At 43.0% G+C, this 27,285-nt stretch overlaps 1 protein-coding gene across 3 annotated transcripts in view; it reads left to right on the forward strand.

The window, feature by feature from the left end:
• Positions 1–27,285, forward strand: part of RIC1 (RIC1 homolog, RAB6A GEF complex partner 1) — a 241,028-nt gene that overhangs the window by 159,074 nt on the left and 54,669 nt on the right. For all 3 annotated transcript variants that reach the window (XM_033925682.1, XM_033925675.1, XM_033925668.1), the window contains exons 17-19: positions 1,370–1,508; positions 8,735–8,851; positions 15,511–16,239. In XM_033925682.1, the coding sequence (XP_033781573.1) occupies positions 1,370–1,508; positions 8,735–8,851; positions 15,511–16,239 (985 nt within the window). The remainder of the gene's footprint in view (positions 1–1,369; positions 1,509–8,734; positions 8,852–15,510; positions 16,240–27,285) is intronic.

Raw genomic sequence — 27,285 nt, forward strand, 5'->3', positions numbered from 1 at the left:
AAAATGTTAAAAAGAACAGGCCCAAGAACAGAACCTTGATGCGCACACTGGTAACATCCCTTTCCTCAGAGCGATCTCCACTGATCACTACCCTCTGTCGACTTCCAGTCAACCAGTTCTTGATCCAGCCTATCACTTTGGGACCCATCCTGAGGGCACTAAGTTTATTTATTAGATGTCTGTGTGGAACACTGTCAAAGGCTTTGCTAAAATCACACATCAACCAAGAATTCCGGCTACCAGCTTTTCAACCTACAAGTTCTAAGAGGGAAGGACAAGGCTTTAAAAACTTCTGGATGACCGCATAGTTCTTTTCCGTTACGTGGAAGTGACTGAGTTTCATCTATCGGACCAAGTCATTTGTACTAATCGAAGAATTGAAGACCAACTTCCAAGATAACCATTTCTGGGTGGATTTGAGCATTGATCTCCTTTACATACGTTGTCTGCGACAAACAACCACCGGTGCCACTGAAAGCACATTCAACAAGAGGAGTAGCCTCCTTTTGGGCGGAACTGCAGGCAGTACCTCTGAAAGAGATATGTATGTAGATCTGTTATATGGTCTTCTCTTCACATGTTCAATAAATTTTATAGGGTAGACATGGCAGCACAGGAGGATTCCAAGTTTGGATCCTTGGTACTGAGAGCAGGCTTATCTATCCCACCCTGGACTTTGGGGATGGCTTAGGTGCATCTCTATGGTTCAGCATACCATCCCTATTACACTGGAAAAAGAAATTAGGTTCTGATCTTGATAATATATTTTCCAGTAGATAGAGATGTATGCTGACCCCCCCATCCCCACCCTCCTGCCCAATAAAAGATGCACCTGTTTTTGCCTTAAGCGTCACATTCCTCTCCATAGCTATGACTTCTTTGCCAGTCAGACTATGGGTTCAGAATCCGTTTGTAAATAGAATCTCAAGAGATAATTGAGCTCCACTAATATTCAAGCTGTTGCTTTTATTTGATGTGTTTTACTGTTCAATGGCAATGTTTGTTCATTTATAAATTACAGTTTCTTTATTGACTTTTATAACGTTATATGAGCAGATCAGAACCTTGGTTTTGGGGAGTTCCCTGTATCCCTCCTTCTCTTGTATTTTACTCTAGAGCTCTTGCATGCTTTGGTATGACCTGAAGGGAACAGCAGAGACTGGGGAGGTGGTGTTCAAAAGCCATGATTGACATCTTTCTGTAGTATGCTGCTCACAAGAATGGATCGAGTACTCTATGGTTCAGCATACCATTCCCTATCTACTGGAAAAGATATTATCAAGGTAAGAACAAAATCATTTTTTAATACATATTCTTATAAGCTGAAGATTTCAGCCAGAAATTAAATATTTAACATATTCTCTTGCAGCCCAAACCCTACTGCCATTATTCAAGTTCTCCAGGAGGTGTCAATGTCTCGTTACATTCCTCACCCTTCCCTTGTAGTATCTGTTACTTTGACTTCTGTAAGAACAGAAACCGGAATCAGTTTGAAAACGCCACAGCAGGTAAAAATTTAGCATTTGCATGCAGGTTTTTATTATTTTGTGAAGGGGGGGGACTTAACCATATTTTTCTTCATTTTTCCTGCCCAGAATGCTTTCCAGGTGCTGCCTCTCCTGAAATAAATATAAAAGATCACTTGTATGTTTGGAGGGTAATTTTACAAACCATTTAACGTAAATGGGCTCTTATAAAATTTAGGTATTGCCTAAAAATACAGTGTAAGTATAGTGTATACATGTGCACAGTAGGTGTCCTCCAAGGCTCAAGGGTGGAGTTGCAGTCAGTGCATATTTCTTGTAAAATACAAGCATACATTTTTAAACAAATGTAATGTACATGCCTTAAATTAGTCATGATTTCTGCAGGATTTGTGCTAGTATTTTATAAGGACACATAATTACCTAAAAATCTTTGAGAAATATACATTTCACTGTATAAACCTGCTATAAAATTACTCTTACTGTCACAGAAATGTAATTCAAATGCAAATCTACTTTTGCTAGCCTGAGTGGAAAAGAAAATACAGTTCACTTAACAGAGAAAATCAGTTAGCTGTTTCAGATAAGCAAACATGTTTTGTGCATTTAATTCATGTTGATATGCTACCTGTGCAGTGATGTTAGGTGCCATCGACTCATGTTCGAATGCTAGTGACTTGATGACGATATGAAGTTTTAGTAGCAGAATACAGAAGTAGATTGCCGGGCCTTTCTTCTTCGCAGTATAAATTTGATGATGTCGCAACAAACGCGATCCTCTACCTCCAACAGCACATCATACCTGAAAAGGCTGAAGATGTTTATTCATGAGTCCTGACATTACAAGGCCCAGTACTTACTCCCTTTAACTTAATCCTCCTATTCCTATTCATTCACAGCCCCAATTTGCCACCAAGTGGCACCGAAGAGGGACCAAAGGGACCACTTGTGCCCCTTTTGGTTACAGTCCTGTGCCAGTAGCTGTATACCACAGCCTTGTGCCATAGAGGCAACAGTGTTTATATGGACACCCAAAGTCAGAAATTACATCAGATACCGACGTTACCAATGCTGATGTCCTCAAGACCCAGAACTAGTTCTCCTTTGAACCCTGGGACCTAGAACCAATATTGGAAGACCCAATTTCCCCAAAATAGGTTTCTCCAGGTACCCTCTCAATGGCCTCAGGCATTTGTTCTCATATACTTGTTTAACCTCTTAAATCCATAGAAAGGAACAGATTTTCTCTGAAGAAGGTAAAATCAACATTCTATGCTACTGTTTTCAGGACACATTGGCTTCCAACATAAGAACATACGCAGTGCTTCTGCTGGGTCAGACCAGAGGTCCATCACACCCAGCAGTCTGCTCACGCGGCGGCCCATCAGGTCCAGGCCCTGTATAATAATCCTCTATCTATACCCCTCTATCCCCTTTTCCTTCAGGAAATCATCTAATCCCTTCTTGAACCCCAATACTGTACTCTGACCTATCACACCTTCTGGAAGCGCATTCCAGGTGTCCACCACCCTTTGGGTAAAGAAGAACTTCCTAGCATTGGTTCTGAATCTGTCCCCTCTTAATTTTTCTGAATGCCCTCTTGTTCTTGTAATATTCGAAAGTTGTCCCTCTCCACTTTCTCTATGCCATTCATGATCTTATAAGTCTCTATCATGTCCCCTCTAAGCCTCTGCTTCTCTAGGGAAAAGATCCCCAGTTTCTCTAATCTTTCAGCATATGAAAGGTTTTCCATACCTTTTATCAATCTCGTTGCTCTTTTCTGTACCCTCTCGAGTATCGCCATATCCTTCTTAAGGTATGGCAACCAATATTCCCATCGCTCAATACAATGGCAGGATAACTTTCTTCGTTCTGGTTGTAATACCTTTCTTGATAATACCTAGCATTCTGTTCACCTTCTTGGAGGCCGCTGCGCACTGAGCCGACAGCTTCATTGTTTTGTCCACCAGTACCCCTAAGTCCTTCTCTAGGCTACTTTCACCCATTACCAGCCCTCCCATCATATAGCTGTACATCGGGTTTCTGCTTCCTACATGCAAGACTTTACATTTCTCCACATTAAAGTTCATCTGCCATTTATTCGCCCACTCTCCCAGTTTGTTGAGGTCCCTTTGTAAACTTCGCAGTCCTCCTTAGTCCTAACTTCACTAAATAGTTTGGTGTCGTCTGCAAATTTTATAACTTCGCACTTCGTCCCTGTTTCTAGGTCGTTTATAAATACATTGAACAGCAGCGGTCCGAGCACTGACCCCTACGGAACCCCAACAGCAGACTATGGACTTTTCCAGGAACTTGTCCAAACCTTTTTTAAAACCATCTATATTAACTTCTGTTACCACATCCTTTTGCAACAATGCATTCTAAGATATAAGATAATGAGATATATATTGTTGTGCATTACTTTGTATAATAAAATGAATAAAGAGTTTGAGGAAGAAAGGGTGGGGGGAGGGACAGATTTAATGTAAGATTAATTGTATTATGAAAGAGGGATATATAAGTATGTATAAGTTTGGACGAAATATTTTGTTGATATGGGAAGGGATGGGAGGTGGATGGGGGGTATTAAAACATGTATAATAATATTGTTTAAGAATGTCAAGTGAGTTATGTGAATTAATTGTAATAATATTGTACACTTGTTGAAAGAAATAAAAAGGAATAAAGATTAAAAAAAAAAACAAAAAAACAATGCATTCTAGAGCTTAACTATTCTCTGAGTGAGAAAATATTTCCTCCTTTTGGTTTTAAAAGTATTTCCTTGTAACGTCAAGGGTCCCCTAGTCTTTGTAATTTTTGATGGAGTAAAAAATCGATTTGCTTGTACCCATTCTATACCACTCAGGATTTTGTAGACTTCAATCATAACTCCCTTCAGCCATCTATTTCCAAGCTGAAGAGTCCCAACCTTTTTAGCCTTTCCTTGTACGTGAGGAGTTCCATCCCCTTTATCATCTTGGTCGTTCTTCTTTGAACCTTTTCTAATTCTGCTATATCTTTTTTGAGATACAGTGACCGGAATTGAATGCAATACTCCAGATGAGGTTGCACCATGGAGCGATATAGAGATGTTATAATATCTTTAGTCTTATTTACCATACCTTTTCTATTAATTCCTAGCATCTTGTTTGCTTTTTTGGCCACTGCCACATAATGTGCCGAAGGTTTGTGTATTGTCTTTGAGACTAAGAAGGACATGAATAAGGAGTTTTATCACTTAGCATTTTTTGAGTAACTCCACCCAGTGTTTCTTCTAAGTCTCCTCAAATACTTGGATGTTGGTCAAAGAATTGATCACTACAGGAAAAAAATAACACAATAGCTTTCAAGAACTGTTGTGAAGGAACAAAATTTATTAAAAGACCTGACATAGGCCATGTTTCATCAAATTGCCTGCATCAGGAGTGGTATATTCCAAAATTAAGGAAATTATTATGGCAAATAAGAGACAAAATAGCCTAACATCTTTATAGAAACATCAGGACATAAAAGTTCTTGGTCAGTGAAATATATAATATAAAACCAAACACTGTGTATCCTTTTTTTTTTTTAGTTCAATAATTTTATTGAATATTATAAGAATTATAAACAGAAAGCAGCTCAAACACATAGAATCATAATAAAATCATGTATCAAATGTTTGTATCTACAATCGTTTGAATAAAATTAGATTAATGAAAAGGATCCAGAGTATCTGGAACTGCTTAGAAAAGGAATAGAAAAAGACAGAGAAACAGGAGGGATAAGAGAAAGAGAGAGAAAGATAAAGGAAGAGAGAGAGAAAGAGAAATAGAGAGAGATAGAGAGAGAGAGAGAGGCAGAAGTGTCTATAGAGCAGAACGAACATATAAATCTAAGAATGACCAAGGTGATTTGTTTCGTGTCAAGTTTGTAGAGGATCGAGAAAACAATCTCTTTTCATATGCATAAGATTCAAATTTGTGGTACATACTTAAAGAGTTCCACCAGAAGGTGTAATCTAGTAATGAGGATGATTTCCAGTTTTTCAGAATATGCATTAGAGCTGTCACAAACATGGTGTCAATGAGTTTAGGCGGGCAGTTTGATTGTGCAAAACATGGGTGTTGAGAACGAAGAATTATAATGTCCATGGAGATCACTTCTGAACATTTAGTAATAGATTTTATGGTATCCCAAATACGGAGCCAAAAGGAGTGAACCATATTGCAGTGGAAAAGCATGTGATCGAGAGTTCCGGGTGCTTTCAGACAGTTCCAACAGGTAGAGTCTTGTTGTAGATTCGCTTTCCACATACGATATGGAGTCCATACTGCATTCCACATAACAAAGTACATTGATTGCGAAACTCTGGATGATAAAAGAGGACGATTTGTGGAAGACCAGAAGAGTTCCCAATCTATTTCAGAAAGCATGGTTTTCAAAATAGAGTCCCAATGGCTCATAGATTGAGATGAAAAAGTGAAGAAGTGATCTCTTAGTATACCATAAAAAAGAGATATTGCCTTACCCTTCAGTAGAGCCAGAGTAGACCAATGACGAACAGTATGAATAGAGATCATAAAGTCAGGGCGTGTATGTATATTAGCTAATATTCAAGTAAGCATAAGCCATTGTGAACGTACAGAGGATGGGAGTGAGTATGTGGAACGGAAAATATCAAAGGGGACAAAAGAATTAGAGGAGATCAATTGATGAACAAACCACACACCCACCCGCTGCCACCTCTTCCATGAGAGGGATCTTCCGCTGATTTGAATTTTAGAGTTATTCCAAAGGGACATAAGTGGGCTTTCATCAGCGTGAATCTCAGCCGCTGCATCTAATAGGCGTAAAGCATGCTGCGTTGCACATAATAAAGAATACCTTCTCAAGTGTCTAGGTATTGACACTGTAAGAAAGCACGAGACGTGCAGTGGTGTACATAAAAAGCGTTCCATTTCAAACCATGCTGGTTGATCTTGAGGGTTCGAATCAACTATCCATTGAGCTCCATATTTGGCTAATGATGCAATATAATAGTAGTAAAAGTCTGGTAGATTTAGGCCACCATTAATCTTAGAGGCCTTCAGCTTGCCGAGAGCAATACGAGGTTTTTTCTTATTCCAAATAAATTCAGAAATTTTCATATTAATCCAATGAAAGAATTTTTTCCGGCATAAAAGGGGAAGCATAGAAAGAATGTAATTAATTTGTGGAGCTAGAGTCATTTTAATGGAGGCTATTCTACCCCACCAGGACAGATAAAGTGGGGACCAACGCGTTGTGGTATTTAAAACTAAATTTTTGATTTTGGATATGTTAAGATCCTGAGCATGATCTGGATCTTTATGAATTAGGATTCCCAAATATTTCACAGCTCCTTGTGACCATGGAAAAGAGAAATGAGCTAGATCTGAGAAGGAAATATGGTCATTGAGAGGAAAGATCTCCGACTTCTCCCAATTGACAGAGTATCCCGAGAGACGAGAATATTGGGAAACTATGCAAATGAGATGGGGTAAAGAGACAAGAGGATCTCTGAGAAAGAGGAGAACGTCATCGGCATAAGCTGCCAGTTTAATGTCTCGATTGGATGAGGGAATACCTTTTATTAGGGAACATTGTCGGATAGCAGATAATAGAGGTTCCAATGCTAAATCAAATAGTAATGGTGAAAGGGGACAGCCTTGACGGGTACCTCTGTGAAGGGAAAATCTATTAGAGAGAGAGTTATTAATCAGGATACGGGCTGTGGGTTGACGATATAATGTTTCTATCCAATTTGTGAAAAAGGAACCAAAGTTGTACCATTTCAGTACTTGGAATAAGAAAGGCCACTCCACTCGGTCAAAGGCCTTTTCAACATCGATGGCCAGGCCAATCACAGGCTCCGACATTGTTTTGGCGTGAGCATTTATATGATGAAATAAACGTAAATTATCTCCTATATATCTTTGTTTGATGAATCCCGTTTGATCTTTATGTATGAGGGTTGGGATCACTGTGGTAAGTCTTAGTGCTAGAATTTTCGCCATGATTTTGTAATCCAAGTTGAGGAGAGAGATAGGACGAAAATTTTTAACCAAAGTAGCATCCCTATCTGGCTTGGGAATAACTACAATTGTGGCCTCAGTGAAGTTAAATTGTTTGTCCGGAGTGGAGTGGAGGAAATCGTAATATGTTAGAAGTTGAGGTGCCAAGAGAGCTCGGAAACTTTTAAAAAATTCACCAGTAAACCCATCTGGTCCAGGGGCTTTCCCAACGGGTAAGGAGGATATAGCAGTCTCAATCTCTTTTGTAGTTATAGGAGCATCTAGTTTTGCTTTAATAGATTCCGATATAGTCGGATGAGCTAAAGAAGCAAGAAAAGAATCTATGTATATCTGTGTATCCTGTGTATCCTGAAAACTTGACTGCCTGGGTGTGCCCTGAGGAGTGAGTTGAAAAGCACTGGTATAGATACTCTTAATTGAACACTTTCATGTATGGGATCTTTCCTTTGGTATTCTGTCACTAGACATTTGAAGCTTATGTAAAACTGTTTAGGAAATTAAGGCGGGTCTTTTAATAAAACTATTCAGTAACTACTGGATGCATTCCCAGCATCTTCCTGTATCGTTACTGCACATAAAAAAACTTTTTATGTGCAGTAAATGCTGTGACTATAGATGCCCTCACTACTTCCTATTTAGGAGTCAGTGCACGCAGTAAGTTACTGTGTGCTAATTACAATTTGCCATCTGTATCCATTTTCCACCTAGTAACAAGGTGTGCACTAACTGGTTATATTGTGCCAGCATGGTAGCTTTACCATGAACATACGTGAACAGTTACTATATGTTCATTATCAGGTAACTGCTCATTAGTAAAAGGCCCCTAAATATTGCTTCATTTTTTTTAAGGGGTGACTTATACAATTAAATACATAAATGTAAGGCTATGACATGAGGTTCAGTCCACAGATTCACATTCTATTACTGTCTAGAGATGGGATCCTGTTGGAAAATATTTGAACTGTCTCCTCCACAATCCATTGGAAGAGTAAAACATAAGCCCCTCCCTCCCAGAGACAGTGCTTGTGATTTCAGAGTTGGCTGTTTAAAAAGAACACAAAATGATATTCAGCTTGAGCTCCCAGTATTTATTTGTATACTCCAGTTCCTACTCAGTTACAGACTGCCTGAGAGGGAATGTGAACTAAGAATTTCAGCTGTGGTTCAGTAGCACAGTTAATTCTCTTGGGGTGTTTTTTTGTGGGTTTTTTTCAGGCTTGCAATGCTGAAAGCATTATGTTGAACCTAGCAGGGCAATTAATTATGATGCAGAGGGATCGGTCTGGTCCTCAGATACGAGAGAAAGACAGCAGTACTAACCAACGGAAGCTTGTAAGTACAAGGATACATTCAGTGTCGTTGAAAGCTTTTGTATGAAACTTTTAAAATTTGTAGCATGCTATCAGGTAAGGACAGTTTGAATTGTGTTGTAAAAGTATAAGTTCTATTGTGTGGCTTCTTATAGTGTATCTCAGAGAATCCTATTATTGTTAACTTGATCTTTGATACATACATAGCATAGCATTGCATAACCCTCTCTTGATATATAACTGTATGTAGACTCTGGCTACTTGAGGTAACAAATGGTTTCCACTGATGCTAAATCACAAATTATAGTGCAATGTGTCTAGTGATCCTCAACGCTAGAGTTATGCATCTGAATCTGCAAGTTGCTTGCAGTATACTGTCAAACATCTTTTGAATTCTGCCTCCTTTCCAGGGATCTGCTTCTGCCCCTTCAGTTTTTTTGTGCAAACAGATTGCTCAGAAGTGTTTCTGCTCTGTAGTTTTATTATTTTTGGTATTTTTTCTAAGTGTTCAGTTAGAGGCTCAGAACCCAGAAGTTCCCACTTGTTGGGACCTCTGCCTGGTAGAAGGCTCAGACTCGCACTGCAGAAGTCTGCTGCTAGCAGAATCAGCCCTCTGAGACACCTAGCTAGCCAGTGTGCTTTTGTATGCTTTGAGCTTGGGCTGTCCCCTGTGTAGTTGCTCACAATCGTGATTTATCAGGAGCTTGAGCACAAGTCGTTTGGCTCCATTCCAGCTTGGCTGAGCTTAAATAGTGGGCCACCTGTGTGGTGTTTTCCCCCTTTGCAGCGCAAGCTTTCTGGGACATGTTGGCTCAGTTTGACATCAGTCCAACTTGACAGTCTGAAGACCAGTTTGTCCAGTGAACCTGTGAGGCAGAGTTTTTCTCCATTTATCCCAGCCACATTCCTAAGCTGAAGCAGGCAGGCACAGGGTACGGTGAAATATAAAGATTTCTGCAGCCAGAGTTGGGGTCTCCCCACCTCTAAAATCCCTTTCCCCTCAATTTTTGTACATCAGGGAAGTCCCATTTGTGGCATGATTTTACTAGCGGTGGCCATCTTGGATTTTAAACTTTTTTTTTTTTTTTTTCCCTACAACCTCCATCTACTTCAAAATCCCTTGATTTTACTTAAATTGGCAGGGATAGACCTCTCGGGCCTTCCTACCCCTTATCATGCCAGGTTTGTGCTGAATGACTAATCGAGGAGTGTCCATGTTCTACATGCAGGGAGGGGCTTAGGCTTAGCCTCCTCTGAGTCCTCCAGGGCTGGAGATCTGCAGGAGGCAAGTTCCTAAGAGAAGAGACCCTTTCCAGAGCCCTCTGAAGGTCAAGCACAGTAGCACGATGGCTACTGAGCCTTGGAGGACCAGCAGAGGATTCCAGCCAGGGTCCTTGAGACCCCAATGTAAGGTTTCATGCCGGATTTTATGAGCCTTATGTGGAATGCCTGTTTAAACTGCTGAGGACGTCCGCATTCAGTGCGACAGGTGGCGCAGGGGATTCCCTTCAGCATGCACCCCAACCAGACGAGTACACAGCTGGCCAGGATGTTTAGTGACATAGACTGGAAGGATGGAAAGTCCAATTCCACCCCTCTGTTGTCCCAGGATGCAATTTCTCTGGCAGAGTCTGGTTCTCTGCATTAGAACAGCGGTCAAGAAGCAGAAGTGGCCCTGGACCAGGGGTAAGACCCCACGTTGCACCAGCTGTTCAAAGCCTCTGCGCTCTCGGGCATTATTTGTTCCTCACTACGAGAATTGAAGCTGGAAGTTCCTCAAATCCCTTCAACGCAGTGCTCAATTATGAGCGATTCAGTTGTTCTGACCACATTATTTCCCTTACATCCAGACATCACAAAGCTGGCAACAGACTACTGGGAGTTGCCAGAAAGGTCCCTGCGAGTAGCTAAGACTATGGCCAAGCTTTACCCAATGGCTGCAGATTTCCAGCATCTGTTTGTTCAGCTAAAGGTAGATTCGCTGGTGGTGCAGGTCACTAAATAAACCTCTTTGCCTAGTGAAGGAGATGTGGTGTTAAAGCAGGTAAGATGGTAAAGTGGACATGGTCTTGGGGCAATTTCAAGCTTTGGCCCCAGGGATTAAGGCAGCAGCCACACCAGTCTATCTCTAGTCCCAGCCTCGGAGGATGACAAAGTTCCCCAAAATGCTCCTATCTGCGATGAATTGTATAATGGATGCTCTGTATGATATCAGAGTTATGAGCATGGTGTCAACCTATGCTGTCTCTACTGGTTAAGCCTTTTAATCCATACTGAACAGGCTTCCCTGGGACACATGCTATTTGGCAAGGGTCTGGATGACCTGATGGCTAGCTTTATGGACTGTCCCCTTCAGGCCTTGCCAGACAGCAGACCCCGGAAAGCTTGGGAATTTTTGAGTCTGTCGAAGATTCTGTCTTTATACAGGAGGCCAAGCGATGCAGAGGTCCTTTCATAAGAATGTAAGAATTAAGATACTGGGACAGACCAAAGGTCTATCAAGCCCAGCATCCTGTTTCTAACAGGGGGTCACAGCAGAAGTTCAACGGGGGCAGGAGACAGCAAGCCTCTGGCTCTCATCCCTCCCCAATCTCCAAGAAAGCACAATGTCACCAAGAGAGGGGCCAAGCCCCTCCCAGATAGGGGACAGGGTGTCAGCCTTTTGGTAAGTCTTGGCTCAAATAATTGCAGACCGTTGGGTCCTAGAATTTGTTCAAAAAAGTTACAAAATCAAGTTTTGTGCCTCCTAGACCTCTGTAGATTTGGTGGCCAGAGAGAACCCTCAGAGTCTGGGTAATGATACAAAGGATCTTCGTGCCATAGAACTGCTACCAGATGAAGAAACGGGCACCAGCAGATACTTCATTGTACCAAGAAAAAGCTCAGACTACTAGAGGCCAATTCTGAACCTCAAGTCAGTCAATGCTGCACTTACATAGACATACATCCACTTACCCTGTTATTACTAAAAAATAATTTTTCCCTTCAGTTTTATGACTAAGAAAGGGAGGATGGCATCTAAAGCCTTGATTTTCAGATGGATTAAAATGACCATTTCCTCTGTGTATGTGGGCTGCGGTAAGCAGCCGCCAATCGCATTGGAAGCACACCCCAATAGAGGAGTTGCCTCATGGGTGGAGACTCGGGTGGTTTCGCCCAAAGAAATCTGTAGAGCAGCTACTTGGTCTACCTCTCATACCTTTACCAGGTTCTATAGGGTGGATGTAGCAGCCATGAAAGATGCCACTTTCAGGTCTTCTGTTTTGAAGGCACTCTCATACCTTTACCAGGTTCTATAGGGTGGATGTAACAGCCAGGAAAGATTCCACTTTCAGGTCTTCTGTTTTGAAGGCAGTCTCAGCAGGCCTATTGTAGACTCTGGGGACTGCTTTGGTATGTCCCTTACATTCAGGACCAATAGGCACATTGAACTAGAAAGAAAGATTAGGTTCTTACCTCAATAGTCTTCTTTCTTGTAGATGTATACGAGCAGTGGTCCTGAAGCTCTGCTCTATCAGTGGGCTTCACCTGCGTTCTGCTTTAAGATCAGTCTGAATTTGGAGAATTCTCTGTCTCTGAAATGAACTGAGAGGATTTTTTTTTTTTTTTAAAGGAAAACACTTAAAAATGTAAAGTCTGGTTTAAGTTTCTGCTTGATAGCAAGACATGTGAGTAGCTATGAGCTCTATATGATTAGTTCTGGTTACACATAATTTTGGTGTCTGTTTTTATCAGTTACTTGAATGTTATAATGTTAACATTGGCCATCAGGCAATCCTCCTTCAAACTCTTTATGCAAAAACCGCTGACCCGCTCATAAACTTATTCATCAATTCCTGGTCAACGTCAACCAGAAAGCTGGAACCACTTCAACTACTCCTTCCGCCTCCCAAAGGGATTAAATTCAAATGCACATTTGACTCACTCATCATTTACCTTGGCACCAAGACCTGAAACAATCTTCCAGCTGACATCAGGATGGAAACATTCTACAATAGATTCCGAAAAAAATTAAAATCTCTTCTTTGAAAGCATACACACCATAGACAACTAAATCCCATACTCAGCTCAAATGTTATACCAATGCTGTCATAGAACCTCCTTTCTCCCTCCCCATTACGCCATAATTCGGCACTCCTCAAACTGCTATAATGTAGTATATTCTTTCTGCAATTCCTTATATTGTAAATTGCCTTTAACATGTTTAGGCATAGTGCAATTTAGAAATTCTAGATTAGATTAAATTAATGGATATGTTTGTTATAGTGCAGCACAGAATTGTAGTGTCATGAATTTTTTTTCCCATTTCCCTCCTTCTGGTTATGCTACTTGATTGCTTTTGTACGAAGTGAGGGAGCAGGTGCAGCTCCCTGGGAAGGAGTAAGAGTTCAAAAGATGATTGATAGTAGAGAATGACACGGGGAAAAAATATGTCCCCTTCACTGCACCGTCCCCGGCCCACCATCCTCTGCACCACCCCGTCACCGCCGTTCCCTTCACCGCCCCGTCACCGCCATCCCTTTCACCGCCCCGTCACCGTCCCCGCAGCATCCATATAAGCCTCAGTACTGCGAAACATCATGAACACAGAAGAAAATCCTGCCACCTACTACTGCACTGAGAATCTGTTTCAGTGCCTCTGCCCTGTAGTAAAAACAGAACATAAAATAAATCAATTGACTTGTCCTCCCTTGCAATGACGTGTCCCCCATGTTCACCTATAGCTCGAATCAGGTCAATTGTGCACACTAAAAATGCAGGTGAATCTGGAACGTGAGCGCAGGCAGGCAGTGATACAAAAACAGCAGACACCCAACCAATTGCAGTGTTCCGCCATCTCCCTCCTTCCATCTCACCTTAGATGTAGAGCATGCCGGCTTTCTTTTTCGCCCAGCCACACGTGCAGGTGCTCATTTGTTCAATATTCTCCTCTGATGCAACCGGAAACAGGAAGTTTTAAGAGAGGAGAAGATTGATCAACTCGAGCAGCCACGCAAGCGCGGCTTTTTGAACGTGTGCGGCTGGGCGAAAAAGAAAGCCGGCATACTCTACATCAGTGTTTTTCAACCTTTTTACACCCGTGAACCGGCAGAAATAAAAGAATTATTTGTGGACCGGCAAACTACTAGGACTAAAATTTTAAAACCCTGTTTCCGCCCCATCTCCGCAAGCTCGGTCACCTCAGTAACTATAGAAAAATAGACAAATATAGTGCAAAATATAGACAGCAGATATAACTTCTCAAAACTGACACATTTTGATCATTAAATTGAAAATAAAATCATTTTTCCTACCTTTGCTGTCTGGTGATTGATTTCATGAGTCTCTGGTTACGTTTCCTTCTGTCTGTGTATCCTTTCTTTCATTTCTTTCTTTCTGCACTCAGGCCCAAGAATTGTCCCTTTCTATTCCCTCCCTCTTTCCTTCCTATGTCCTTAGTGCATCCGGTGCCTCCTTCCCATGTCCTTAGTTCCCCTTCCTGCCTTTAGTGCCCCCAGTGCCTCCTCCCCATGTCTTTAGTGCCCCAGTGCCTCCTTCCCATGTCCTTAGTGCCCCTTCCTGTCTTTAGTGCCCCCAGTGCCTCTTCCCCATGTCTTTAGTGCCCCAGTGCCTCCTTCCCATGTCCTTAGTGCCCCTTCCTGTCTTTAGTGCCCCCAGTGTCTCCTTCCCATGTCCTTAGTGCCTCTTCCTGTCTTTAGTGCCCCCAGTGCCTCCTTCCCATGTCTTTAGTGCTCCTAGTGCCTCCTTCCTATGTCCCTCTCACTGCCTTCTACACTTTGTCCCACCCCCGAATCCTGCCTGCCTACCTTTCTCCCTCCCTAGCCAAAGCCAGCCTGCTGCCTTCCTGCCACTCAAAAAAAAAAAAAAGCCTCCTTCCTTTTCCCCTGCTCTTACCGCCATGCTCATGCTGCAGCTACTAAAGCCTACAGGAAGTCTTTCCGACTCAATTCTGAAGTCGAAAAGGACGTTCTGGGCCAGCCAGGCAGCGATTGACTAAACGCAGCTAGCCGCGGGTAACCCGCCACCGTGTCATTCTCTAATTGACAGCATTCTGCAAGGAACTTGCAGGTTCAGATGCATAACCCTAGTGTTCAGGACCACTGGACAGATGTACAAGAAAGAAGATTATCGAGGTAAGAACTTAAACTTTCTATCTGGTTGTACTGCACTGAGATGTACTTTGCAGTCCTTTCTGTTTCCCCTTTGGAACTGTAATCATTGATGCCAAACTAATCTGAATTAAGGGAAGTTCAGAGTTGCCAGTAACCTTGGATATCTACTTTCAAAATATCAATTGAGCCCTTTGACTTGACTCTGTCAGATAACCTTAGTAGCTCCAAGAAAAGTAGTGAAAAGGGGTAATTTACCACTGCTAATTTATTTACAGCTCTTTGATTGGGAGAAGAATGAGAAGGTAGTTGTAAAAGGATTACAACACAGAAATATATATATATTGTATTCCTTTCCTGCTCTTACAGTCAGGGAATGAAAGCACAAAGTAATGAGAATAATTAATATGCATAAATTACTAAAGAACATGGTGTAAACTGTGCAGGAAGATGCATCTTTTTTCTAGAGAAAAGAAAAACTTAAAAAAAAAAAACCAATGACAAAAGTGCATTTATTATACAAAAGTTAAAAAAGAAATGAAGTGATTTATTTAATATCTTTTATTTCCAGCTGCCATTTTGTGCACCTGTGGTTCTTGCCCAGTCTGTTGAAAATGTTTGGACTACCTGCAGGGCCAATAAACAGAAGCGCCACCTTTTAGAAGCCCTGTGGCTCAGTTGTGGTGGCTCTGGCATGAAAGTTTGGCTTCCTCTATTTCCACGAGACAATCGCAAGCCACATTCCTTTTTGTCAAGACGGATCATGCTGCCTTTTCATATCAATATTTACCCTTTAGCTGTTTTGTTTGAAGATGCTTTAGTCCTTGGTGCTGTCAATGAGACTGTGCTCTATGACTGTTTAAACATGCACAGTAGTGCAATGGAACATTTGGAGGTCCCCTTTCCTTTCTGTATTGTGGAGAGGACCTCTCAGATCTACCTCCATCATATTTTACGCCAGCTGTTGGTCAAGAATTTGGGAGAACAGGCCTTGCTTTTAGCACACTCCTGTGCCACTTTACCTTACTTCCCTCATGTGCTAGAACTGATGCTTCATGAAGTATTGGAAGAAGAAGCTACCTCTCGGGATCCTATTCCTGACCCCCTGCTTCCCACTGTAGCAAAGTTCATTACAGAGTTCCCCCTTTTTCTACAAACAGTTGTTCACTGTGCTAGGAAGACAGAATATGCCCTATGGAACTACCTTTTTGCTGCTGTTGGAAATCCAAAGGATTTATTTGAGGAATGTCTGATGGCACAAGACTTGGACACCGCTGCCTCCTATCTGATTATTTTACAGGTAATAGTCTTTTACCTTAGATGAAAATATACACACTGAAATTATTTTTTAAAACTACAGTGGTACCTTGGATTACGAGCATAATCCGTTCCAGGAGCATGCTCGTAATCCAAAATGCTCGTTTATCAAAGCGAGTTTCCCCATAGGAAATAATGGAAACTCGCTTTGATGTGTTCCCCCCCTCCCGAGAACCGGAATTGCTCCCCTCGAAGGCCCCCCTTGCGATCCTGCCCCCCCTGCGATCCGGCACACCCCCCCCCCGACGCAATCTGGCACCCCCACCACGATCCGGCATCCCCTTCGACACGATTGGGCACGCCCCCGCTACGATCCGGCACCCCCCAACACAATTGGGCACCCCACCACCACTTCTTACCCTCATCTGGGCATCCTCATCTGGGCGGGTGCCGGATCGTGGCGGGGGGTGACCAATCGTGGCGGGGGGTGCCGGATCGTGGTGGGGGGAGATGCCGGATCGCGGAGGGAGGGTGCCGGATTGCAGGGGGGGCGCTCGTAAAGTGAGCCATGCTCGGTTTCCGAGGCACCGATTTTGCAAATGTTTTGCTCGTCTTACAAAACACTCGCAAACCGGTGCACTCGTAAACCGAGGTACCACTGTATTTTGTGATAGCAAAGCATATCATGGAGAGATTTGGGAGGGAGCAGTTCTATAACTGAAAACCTCCAGTTAGGCACTTAGAGGGCATATAGTAAGGACCTGTTTTATAAAGGAAAGTAGGTATCTAACATTTAGGCACTTGCACATACTGTATATATTCATTTTAAAGATGAGAACAGGTCTTAGGCAACCTAGGGGTATCACTGCATTGCTGCTGCTCTATTGAAGATCCATGTGAAGATTAACAGTGATTGGGGTGGGGATTGAAATGTTGAACAGGCTGGCAGAGGGGAGGGAGAGACCGATTTTTGGATCCTGGAGGTGGAAGGGAGGGAAAGAGAGGTTATGGCCCAGGTGAGGGAGGGTCACATCACTTGTGTCTATTTTTAGGTCTAAAACCGCCTTTTGCTCGAGATCGACTTGTCATTGAGTATATACAGTACTTTTAACATTTAAGCGCTCACACAGACCTGATATAAGTGTAAGTGTCTGCTTATCTTAGTGTTCTGTAAGTTACATAGGTGAATGGAAAGCATGTTTATATCCTGCCTATGCTCTGCCTCTGTGTACACCGCCTTGCCAAATACACTCTATGTAAATTAAGCAGGTATGCAGGCATACAAGTGTACATATATGCTAGTATGCTAAACATTTTACATGTGTAACACATGAATACCTGTTGGCATCTAGTTTATAGAAATGCCCTCTTAGTGGGAAGAAACATTCTAAATATTTTAGTGCAATAGGTGTGCAATTCTGGACAAGCAGGTTATATCCCAGTGCTCATGAGCCTTGCAGAAGGAATCCATTCTGGATTATTTCTAGATCCTCCTACTTCAGAGGGCTCTGCTGCCCCCTACAGTTTTTTCAATCTACACATGAGCCTGAAGGAGTGTTTTTGATCTGTTCTGCTTATTTCTTTATTTTTGGTCAGTTGCTTTTTTTTCACTTATTTTTTTCATCTTTTGGTGTTGGGAGCTTCCCTACTCAAGGGTACAGCTCTGCCTGCATGGAAGAGAAGCAAACTGAGGTCTGCAGCTGACAGGCTAATCACTTGTGGTACCTGTTAACCAGCCTGCAGAAGCCTTTTCAGAGCGCGGGGCGATCCCCTGGTAGCATTGCTCACTTACTGCTTGAAGAGGTTTGAGTGCAGACTGTTAGGCATCCATAGGGGGCTCAGCAGGGACTCACAAAGTGCCGGCTGCATTTTGTCTCCCTCCTCTCCCCCCCCATTTTTGCGTGTTCATCATGTTCCCCCCTCCTCTAAAATCAGTAAATCAGTAGTTTTTATGTTGCCTTTTACTGTTTTTGAGGCTTTTTTTGTGCCAAAACACTGCCATGGTAGCCATCTTTGATTTTCTCAATTTTTTTTCAAAGTTCTCCAGAAGCTTCAAATCACCGTTTTGCCTCAAAACTGGCAAGGATGAAGTCCTCAGGCTCTTTTGACTCTGTAGCAGAATTACCGAACCTGCAATTTGGAATCGAGCACACTCTCACCACTCGCAGTTCCTCCGATCTGCTCTCTGCTCCACCATGTGCTTGCACCCCCTTGGCTGGCCTAGCGCTGAGGTCCCTCCGTTGGCAACTAAGTTTCAATACCGAAAAATGTAAAGTCATGCACCTTGGCAGGCAAAATCCATGCAAGTCTTACACCCTTAATGGTGAGATCCTAGCGAGGACTGTAGCAGAACGTGACTTAGGGGTGATCATCATTGAGGACATGAAGACTGCCAAGCAAGTGGAGAAAGCTTCATCTAAGGCAAGACAAATCATAGGTTGTATACGTAGGAGTTTTGTCAGCCGTAAGCCCGAAGTCATTATGCCTTTGTATAGATCCATGGTAAGACCCCATCTGGAATACTGTGTAAAATTCTGGAGGCCGCATTACCGCAAAGATGTGCTGAGGCCAGTAGCGTGCCTGATTTTAAGATAAAATGGGATCATCACGTGGGATCTCTTCACAGGGAAAAGTAGGGGAGGGTTATTGCGGTTGGGAGACTTGATGGGCCATGGCCCTTATCTGCCGTCTGTTTCTATGTTTGATTCATGTCAGGTTTGCGCTGAATGGGTGCTTGAAGAATGCTATTGCACCATGTGCCAAGTAGCATGTGAAGGGGGGACAGGAGCGGCTGACTTAGCCTCCTCTAGGACTGAAGAACCAGCAGGAAGCCCGTTAGTTGAGGCAATTTTTCCTTTCTGGACCGCAGAATGGTGGTCATCCTAAGTGCAGGGGTGCAGAAGCTGCAGAGCCCAAGAGATGCAAGCTTGGAGTCCACTACAGGAGACTCAGCACTGCCTAGTATGGAATTTCTCCAGAATTTATTAATTTGATATGGAGAGCCTAACAAGACAGCTGACTTTCCAAGGAGAAGTCTGGCAGCACTTCAGACAGTGCATGAGGAGGCAGGAGCTCCCAGGGTGCATCTAAGGGTAAATCATCCCCTGTTTCTGTAAAGAGACCTAGGGTGATTCGGACGATGATGGATTTTTTACTATGCCATCGCTGTCTCATGATGCACCCTCCCTGTCGAGGAATGTTGGGTCGCAGTCAGGTGCATTAGACACCCATGGTGGCTCTTGATCCTGGGGATGATCCCACTATTCTCCAGTTTTACCAGCCCTTGGCTCTGTTGGAAATGATTACTGATTCACTTTGTGAGTTAAACTTAGATTCCCAGCAGGTCCCTTCTGCTTCTCTTCTGTCATGAGTGGAGTGAGAGTCCAATCTTCTATGTTTCCCTGGCATCCTGAAAATTAATGTGTTGGTCATAGAGCATTTGGATGCTCTGGAAGGAACCCTTAAAGTTGCCAGGACTATGGCTCGATTGTATCCCACGGCTCCGGAGTGTCACTAGCCAAGGTGGTTTCCTTGGTAGTGCAGGTTACAAAGCACACCTCACTACTGAGCGAGGGAGGAGTGGTGGTAAAGAATATGCAGGATCACAGAGTGGATGTGGTTCTCAAGAGGCTGTTCAAGATTTTGGCTTTAGGAATCAAAGCAATCACAGCAGCATCTTTTGTGACCTGTGCCTGTCATACCAGGCTACAGAGTCTTGAGCACAAGAGTGACGAGCCTTTACCCCAGCTCCTACTAGCAGGAATAGATTACTTGGCAGAAGATGTGTACAACATCAGAGTCATGAGCAAAACTTTGGCTTATTTGATTTCAGCCCACATGAAGCTCTGGATCAGGCAATGGACTGGTAACTCCACCTCCAAAGTTATTCTCAGCAGACTTCCCTTCAAAGGGCTAATGTTGCTTGGGAAAGGACCAGACAATCTCATGACCAGCATAGTAGATCGTTGTCTGAAATCTTTGCTCATCAGCAGACCCAGAACTTAATAGAGGCTCAGGGTGCTCTCATTTTCATGGCTTCAGACGATCTCAGCAGTACTCAGGAACCACTTCCAAGAGATATTTCCAGGGATACAGACAGAGGTCTGCCGGATCCAGATGCAACCAGACCTCCGATTCCCATCCTGCACCTTCTAAAACTGCGCAATGATGCCAGGTCCAGAGCAGTCTCTCTCAAGGTAAGGGAATGGCTCTCGGACTTTCTGCAGGCATGGACTCAGATATCTTCAAACCACTGGGTTCTAGAAATCATCCAGAACAGTTACAAGCTGGAATTTGCTCATCCCTTAATGGATTGGGTTGTGGACTCCCCAGCGGGGCGACCAGAAAAAGCAAACGGTGGAGGTGAGAAGGTTGTTGGAGATTTAGGCCATAGAGCCTGTGCCACCCGAAGAATCAGATACTCCATATACTTCATCCTGCCAAAGATGACTGGAGGCCCATTCTGGATCTTACGTCAATGCAGTGTTCAATGATCTGCGCTTTTGCATGGAGACTGTTCATTCTGTCATAGCGACTGTGGCTGTGGGGCAATTCTTGGTGCCTCTGGATCTGACAGAGGCATATTTGCATATTCCCATATTCCCGGACCACAGAAAGGTTTCATATTCAGGAAAACCATTGCCAGTTCTCAGCCCTTCCCTTTGGCCTAGTGACTGCCCCTCATACTTTCACAAGATGATGGTGGTAGTGGAGGCCCACCTGTGTGTCTTACAAGTTCATCTATATCTGGATGACTGGCTAACCAGTGCTCCATCGTTCAACAAAGGACAGCGAGCAGTGTCTCAGGTGATCCGAGTTAGAGAGAGCCTGGTTGGATAGCAAATTTCTGAAATAGCCAGTTGACGCCGACCCAATACCTAGAATATCTGGGTGTCCTGTTCAACATGGTGAATGGTTATGTCTATCTTCCAAAGGCATGCAGACAGAATCTGTGCTCTCAAATAATGAGCTTGCTAGCCAAACCAGCTCAATCGGCATGGCAGTATCTCCAAGTACTGGGTTCCATGGTGACCACAATAGATGTGGTTCTGTGAGCGAAAGCTCATATGAATCCTTTCCAAGACACTTTGCTATTGAGTTGGTCTCCTCAGATGGACTCTCTACAGAGGTCCCTGCCTTGGACATTGGAAGCCAGAACAGAATGAACTAGTGGTTCTGCCCTCAGTCACTAACCAAGGGCATACCTCTATTTATAGCTTCCTGGGTAATTGTGACAACAATTGCTAGTCTCTTTGGCTGGGGATCTCACTGTAACCATTGGCGAGTACAGCCGGATCTTCGTTCTCGGGGTCCAGTGATCATAGAAGATCCAAATCGCTTTGCTCTTACAGCATAGCTCTTCAACACGAGGCACCCAGAGGTAGTCATTGCTACTTTGCTCAGGTCTAAAAAGCCGATAGTGGTCTCTGCTTATGCTAAGGCTTAGGAAACTTTCCAGCACTGTTGCATCCAGGAAAAGAAGAAGCCGCCCTTTGCTCTGGTCTCTGTGGTATTAGCCTTCTTCCAGGCCAGCCTTGACAAGGGACTTATAGTGAGTGACATCCCTAAGAGTCCAAGTAGTGCGACTTTCTTGTTTTAGGGCTCGAGACTGTAAATCTATGTTGGCATCTCATCTGGACAAGCCAGGTTTTTAAAGGGAGCACTGCATAGTGCATATCAGACCACCAGTAAAACCTCCATTCTCTTCTTAGGATCTTAATGTGGTTTTGCAGGGCCTCAGCCAGGCTCCATATGAGCCACTGAGGGAAGCGTCCTTGATTAACCCGACGCTCAAAACAGTTTTTTTGGTGACCATTACCTCTGAGACGGGTCTCGGAGTTGCAGGCTCTTTCTTGCAGAGAGCCTATCCTTAAATTCATGGAACCTGGACTCTCTCTGTGCACTGTTCCTTCCGTTTCAGTATTCCATGTCAATCAGGAAGTCATGTTGCCAGCATTCCAGTCCACATGTTCCAAGAGAGAGGACTGGATTCTGAAGAAGTTAGAAGTTAAGATGGTGCTTTTCTGATATCTCGAGGTCACCAACAAGTTTAGTCTATCTGACCATCTTTTTGTGCTGACAAATCCAGCAGGGCGCAGTACACCGGCTGCCAAGGCCACAGTTTCCAGATGGATCCATAGGACCATTTTGTCAGCATACATTGTTTGTGGGAAATAGTCCCCTGTTCCTGTAAAGGCGCATTCAACTAGAAGTGTGACTTTGCTGTGTGCTGAAGCTAGAGCAGTCTTCCCTGAGGAGATTTTTAGGGCGGCAACTTGGTCCACTCTACATACATTTGCCAAATTTTACAGAGTAGATGTGGCAGCAAGGGAGGACTCTGCTTTTGGGTCCTCAATGTTACGTGCCAACGTTGTGGTTCCGCCTTAGATTTCTGGGACTGCTTTTGTACGTCCCGCTCATCCAGAATGACACACCTATTGCACTAGAAAAAGAGTAGTAGTAGATAGGTGTGTCATTCTAGACCCCCACCCTGTCATTTATTTCCTGCACCTGCCTACTGTCTCACTCAGAATGTTCTTATCCAAACCTGCAGGTTGGATGCTAGTCAGACTTTAAGCATATAAAGAGTAGTCTGTTGCTAGGATACTTTGGGGTATTTGAACTCCATTAATGTTTCTGTTTGGCATGATTGCTTCACTGTTTTGATTGTTCAATGGTTAACATGTTTGTTAAAATTTCAGAGCAGAACAGACTTATTCTTCAGGGAGTTTCCCCATACTCCTGCTTGACATCTGTTCTAGTTAAGGCACTTGCCTGCTTTGGAACTACCTTTAGGGGGCAGCAGAGTCCTCTGTGAATTAGGAGAGATTCAGAAAATCCAGAGCGGATTCCTTCTGTAAGGCTTACAAGCACTGGGATATAATCCGTTTGTCCAAAATGACACACCTATCAACTGACACATCTATCAACTAGAAAATATATTAGCAAGGTAAGAACCTAATCTCTTTAACTAGCCAACTCCCTATGGAAGTCACATTAATATTCCCAACTATATAGCTGTATGTACATACAGTGCTGTAGAGTCGGTTCACCAAACATTCGACTCCTTACTCTTGATATTAAGCTTTAAATTTTTTGTTCTGGATCTAATACCAGTACTTTAGATTCAGGACAAAAAGAGATCCATACAGTGGAGCATCTATAGTACATGGTAGATGGAAGGGAAAGACCTTGGAACTGCGTACTATTGATGTGCGTATAAGTGAATCTGCTTCTAGAGTTGTCTTTCAAAAATGGCCAAAAAAGCATGCACCCAACTAGGTGTTTCAGCAGCCTTCCACCTGCTTCTGAGATTGTTTTTACTTTCTGTCTACAAATTGGCATTCTTTTCCTACTCTGTCAAGTCTTTCTTAGACTGTAAACCGCTTAGACCTGCCACTACAGAATTTGTGATATAACAAATATAAATGTTATAGAGTACTTTCATGTAAGTTATTCTTCACAGTTTCTGTCCTAAGAGCAGAAACAGCATAGAGTACAATTGAGTGGGGCTTCACAGGGAAGTGATTTCTGTGTGCACCTATTTGCAGGGGACAGGGGTCAGATATGCAGTGCTTCCATTGGTTATGCTGTACAGTGAAGTCACTGGTGAGTGCTATGTGCATCTAACTTTTACCTTCTGTAGCTACCAAAATCCTGATGGTGTGCATGCTTTTTTGGTGACTTTTTTTTGTTTTTTTAATCAGCAGCCTCCCATTTGTCTTTGGAGTTCTTACAAAACACAAAATCCCCCAAGGTATCAAGGACTATTGTGTTGTACTGTGTACAAATGAGTCCTGTGTACAAACTTGGCATTGTTAGGAGGCATGTTGCTTTTGTACATAATCCAGAGCCACATAATAACAGTTCATTTACAAGTGATGGTGTGTATGTATTTATTTATGATCATTTTACCATATAATATTTTTTTTTTATTTTGAAGCTGGAGTCATTTTTTGCCAACTCTAAATCCACCCAAAATTGCTTCAGATTTTGACTCCACAGTGTAAATGTTGTATTTAATGAGCTCTAAGAAAAGCATGGAAGTATCATATACTTGTGGAGGTAGTTGCCATTTCTTTCTGCAGTCAGCGGCACCTTTTTGTTCCTGGTTGTTTCCCATCTAGGTACTTGACCATTTTTAGCTTCTGAGAGCTGGTATATTGACTTGTAGGGCTATGTTTTCAGAGTACATGGATAAGCTTTTCGTTTATGGTAAATGAGACTCATGGTAGGGAAGAAGATTGAGAAGAGGATAAGCACTCTAAAAACGCTAGAGCAAGCTTGGTCCCTTTTTAAGGACACAGTTACCGAGGTGCAAAATCTATATATACCGCGTATCAACAAAGGATCCAAGAGGAAAAAGAACAAAGAACCAGCGTGGCTCACTGTAAAGGTGAAGGAAGCGATCAGACACAAGAAAACTTCTTTTAAGGAATGAAAAAGGTCAAAAATGGACGAAAACTGGAATAAGCACAAATAGAATCAACGCAGGTGCCATAAGGCGGTAAAAGGGCTAAAAGAGACTACGAGGAAAAAATAGCCAAGGAGGTGAAAAACTTCAAGCCGTTCTTTTGATATATTAAGGGGAAACGACCCGTGAAGGAAGTAGTGGGACTTTTGGATGACCATGGCATAAAGGGAGTGCTAAAGGAGGACAAAGAAATTGCAGACAAACTGAACATATTTTTTTGCGTCTATTTACCGAAGAGGACCTACACAGCATATCGGAACCCATCAGGCTATATGGAGGAAACGAAGACGGAAAACTGACAGGGTTGACAGTCAGTCTAGAAGAGGTATGCAGGTAGATTGATAGGCTTAAGAGCAATAAATCCCCGGGACCGGATGGCATCCATCCAAGGGTCATCAAGGAACTGAAAGGGTCTATAGCTGAATTGCTTCAACTAATAACCAATCTGTCGATCAAATCAGGAAAGATTCCAGAAGACTGGAAGGTGGCGAATGTTACGCCGATCTTCAAAAAAGGTTCGAGGGGAGATCCGGGAAATTACAGACTGGTGAGTCTGACCTCGGTACTGGGAAGGATGGTAGAGGCGCTGATAAAGAACCGCATCATTGATCACATTGATGAACACGGTTTAATGAGGACCAGCCAGTCAGCATGGTTTCAGCAAAGGCAGATCTTGCTTGACGAACTTGCTGCACTTCTTTGAGGGAGTAAACAGGCGGATAGACAAGGGCGACTCGGTCGACATTGTATATCTGGATTTTCAGAAGGCGTTCAACAAGGTTCCGCATGAACGACTACTTCAGAAAATTGCGAGCCATGGAATTGAGGGTGAAATACTCATGTGGATTAAAAACTGGCTGGAGCATAGGAAACAGAGAGTGGGGATAAATGGACAATACTCGGACTGGAACAGTGTCACCAGCGGGGTGCTGCAAGGCTTAGTGCTTGGACCCGTGCTTTTAAACATCTTTATAAATGATCTGGACATTGATACGACGAGTGAGGTGATTAAGTTTGCGGACGATACAAAGTTATTCAGAGTAGTGAAGACCCAGGGGATTGCGAAGATCTACAAAGAGACATCATCATGCTTGAGAAATGGGCAGCGACATGGCAAATGAGGTTCAACGTGGATAAGTGAAAGTGATGCATGTCGGTAACAAAAATCTCATGCACAAATACAGGATGTCCGGGGCGGTACTTGGAGAGACCTCCCAGGAAAGAGACTTGGGAGTTCTGATCGACAAGTCGATGAAGCTGTCTGCACAATGTGCTGCGGCGGCAATAAAGGGCATACAGAATGCTAGGAATGATAAAGAAGGGGATCACGAACAGATCTGAGAAGATTATCATGCCGTTGTACTAGGCCATGGTGCGTCCTTACCTGGAGTACTGCGTCCAGCACTGGTCGCCGCACATGAAGAAAGACACGGTATTACTCGAAAGGGTCCAGAGAAGAGCGACTAAAATGGTTAAGGGGCTGGAGGAGTTGCCGTACAGTGAGAGATTAGAGAAACTGGGCCTCTTCTCCCTTGAAAAGAGGAGACAGAGAGGAGACATGATCGAAACATTCAAAATACTGAAGGGAATAGACTTAGTAGATAAAGACAGACTGTTCACACTCTACAAGGTAGGGAGAACGAAAGGGCACTCTCTAAAGTTGAAAGGGGATAGATTCCGTACAAACATAAGGAAGTTCTTCTTCACACAGAGAGTGGTGGAGAGCTGGAACGTTCTTCCAGAGTCTGTTGTAGGGGAAAACCCCCTCCAGGGTTTCAAGACTAAGCTGGACAAGTTCCTGCTAAACTGGGACGTACACAGGTGAGGCTGGACTCATTTTAGAGCACTGATCTTTGACCCGGGGGCCGCCGTGTGAGTGGACTGCTGAGCACGATGGACCACTGGTCTGACCCAGCAGTGGCAATTCTTATGTTCTTATGTGGTATTAAAAACATACTGGAGATCTGTTACTTGTATAGCTCCCCTTTTAGGACTATCCTTATTTAACAGTGCATAGTCAATAGCAGGATAAGTCTTTCATCCCTTGCTCTTTTATAGAGTCTTCCTTGACCAAAGGTAGATTCTCCAAGACTTGGGTATAGAATGTGTCACACTTAATTTTTGTCAACTAAATGGTAATCTTGTCTCCTAAGTGGTGGTACAGTATAGCTTCAGTATTGCAAATAGTGCAGTATTATTTTTATACTATATATGAGTTCTTATCTCTTTTTGAAAGAAGAAATATAAATATCTATTTCTGTGATTCCTTGAAATTTCTGAATCTAGAATCCCTCTATGGTACTTAATTTTTTTTCTGGCATCTGTGTTTGGGAAAATTCTACTCCTTATTGAATTTCTCCTCTATACCTGGGATCCTTTATTCACTTGTGTACTTGACATTCATTTCTCTCCTCATTTTTATCTTGTTGATACCTCTTTCACTATCGTTTGGGTGATCATCTTCAATGGTAGCTTTTCAGCTTCTTTTCTCCCTTAAACTTGTTGGAGGTTCCCTGGAATTTCTTTCCTTTGATAGGAGAAATGGACTAAAATCTCCTTCTCGATGCTATAAAAAATACACAAACAGGAAATGTTTCTCTTTAGCCATTGTTTTTA

This window comes from Geotrypetes seraphini, chromosome 1, assembly GCF_902459505.1.
Source record: "Geotrypetes seraphini chromosome 1, aGeoSer1.1, whole genome shotgun sequence".
NCBI classification, from domain to species: Eukaryota; Metazoa; Chordata; class Amphibia; order Gymnophiona; family Dermophiidae; genus Geotrypetes; species Geotrypetes seraphini.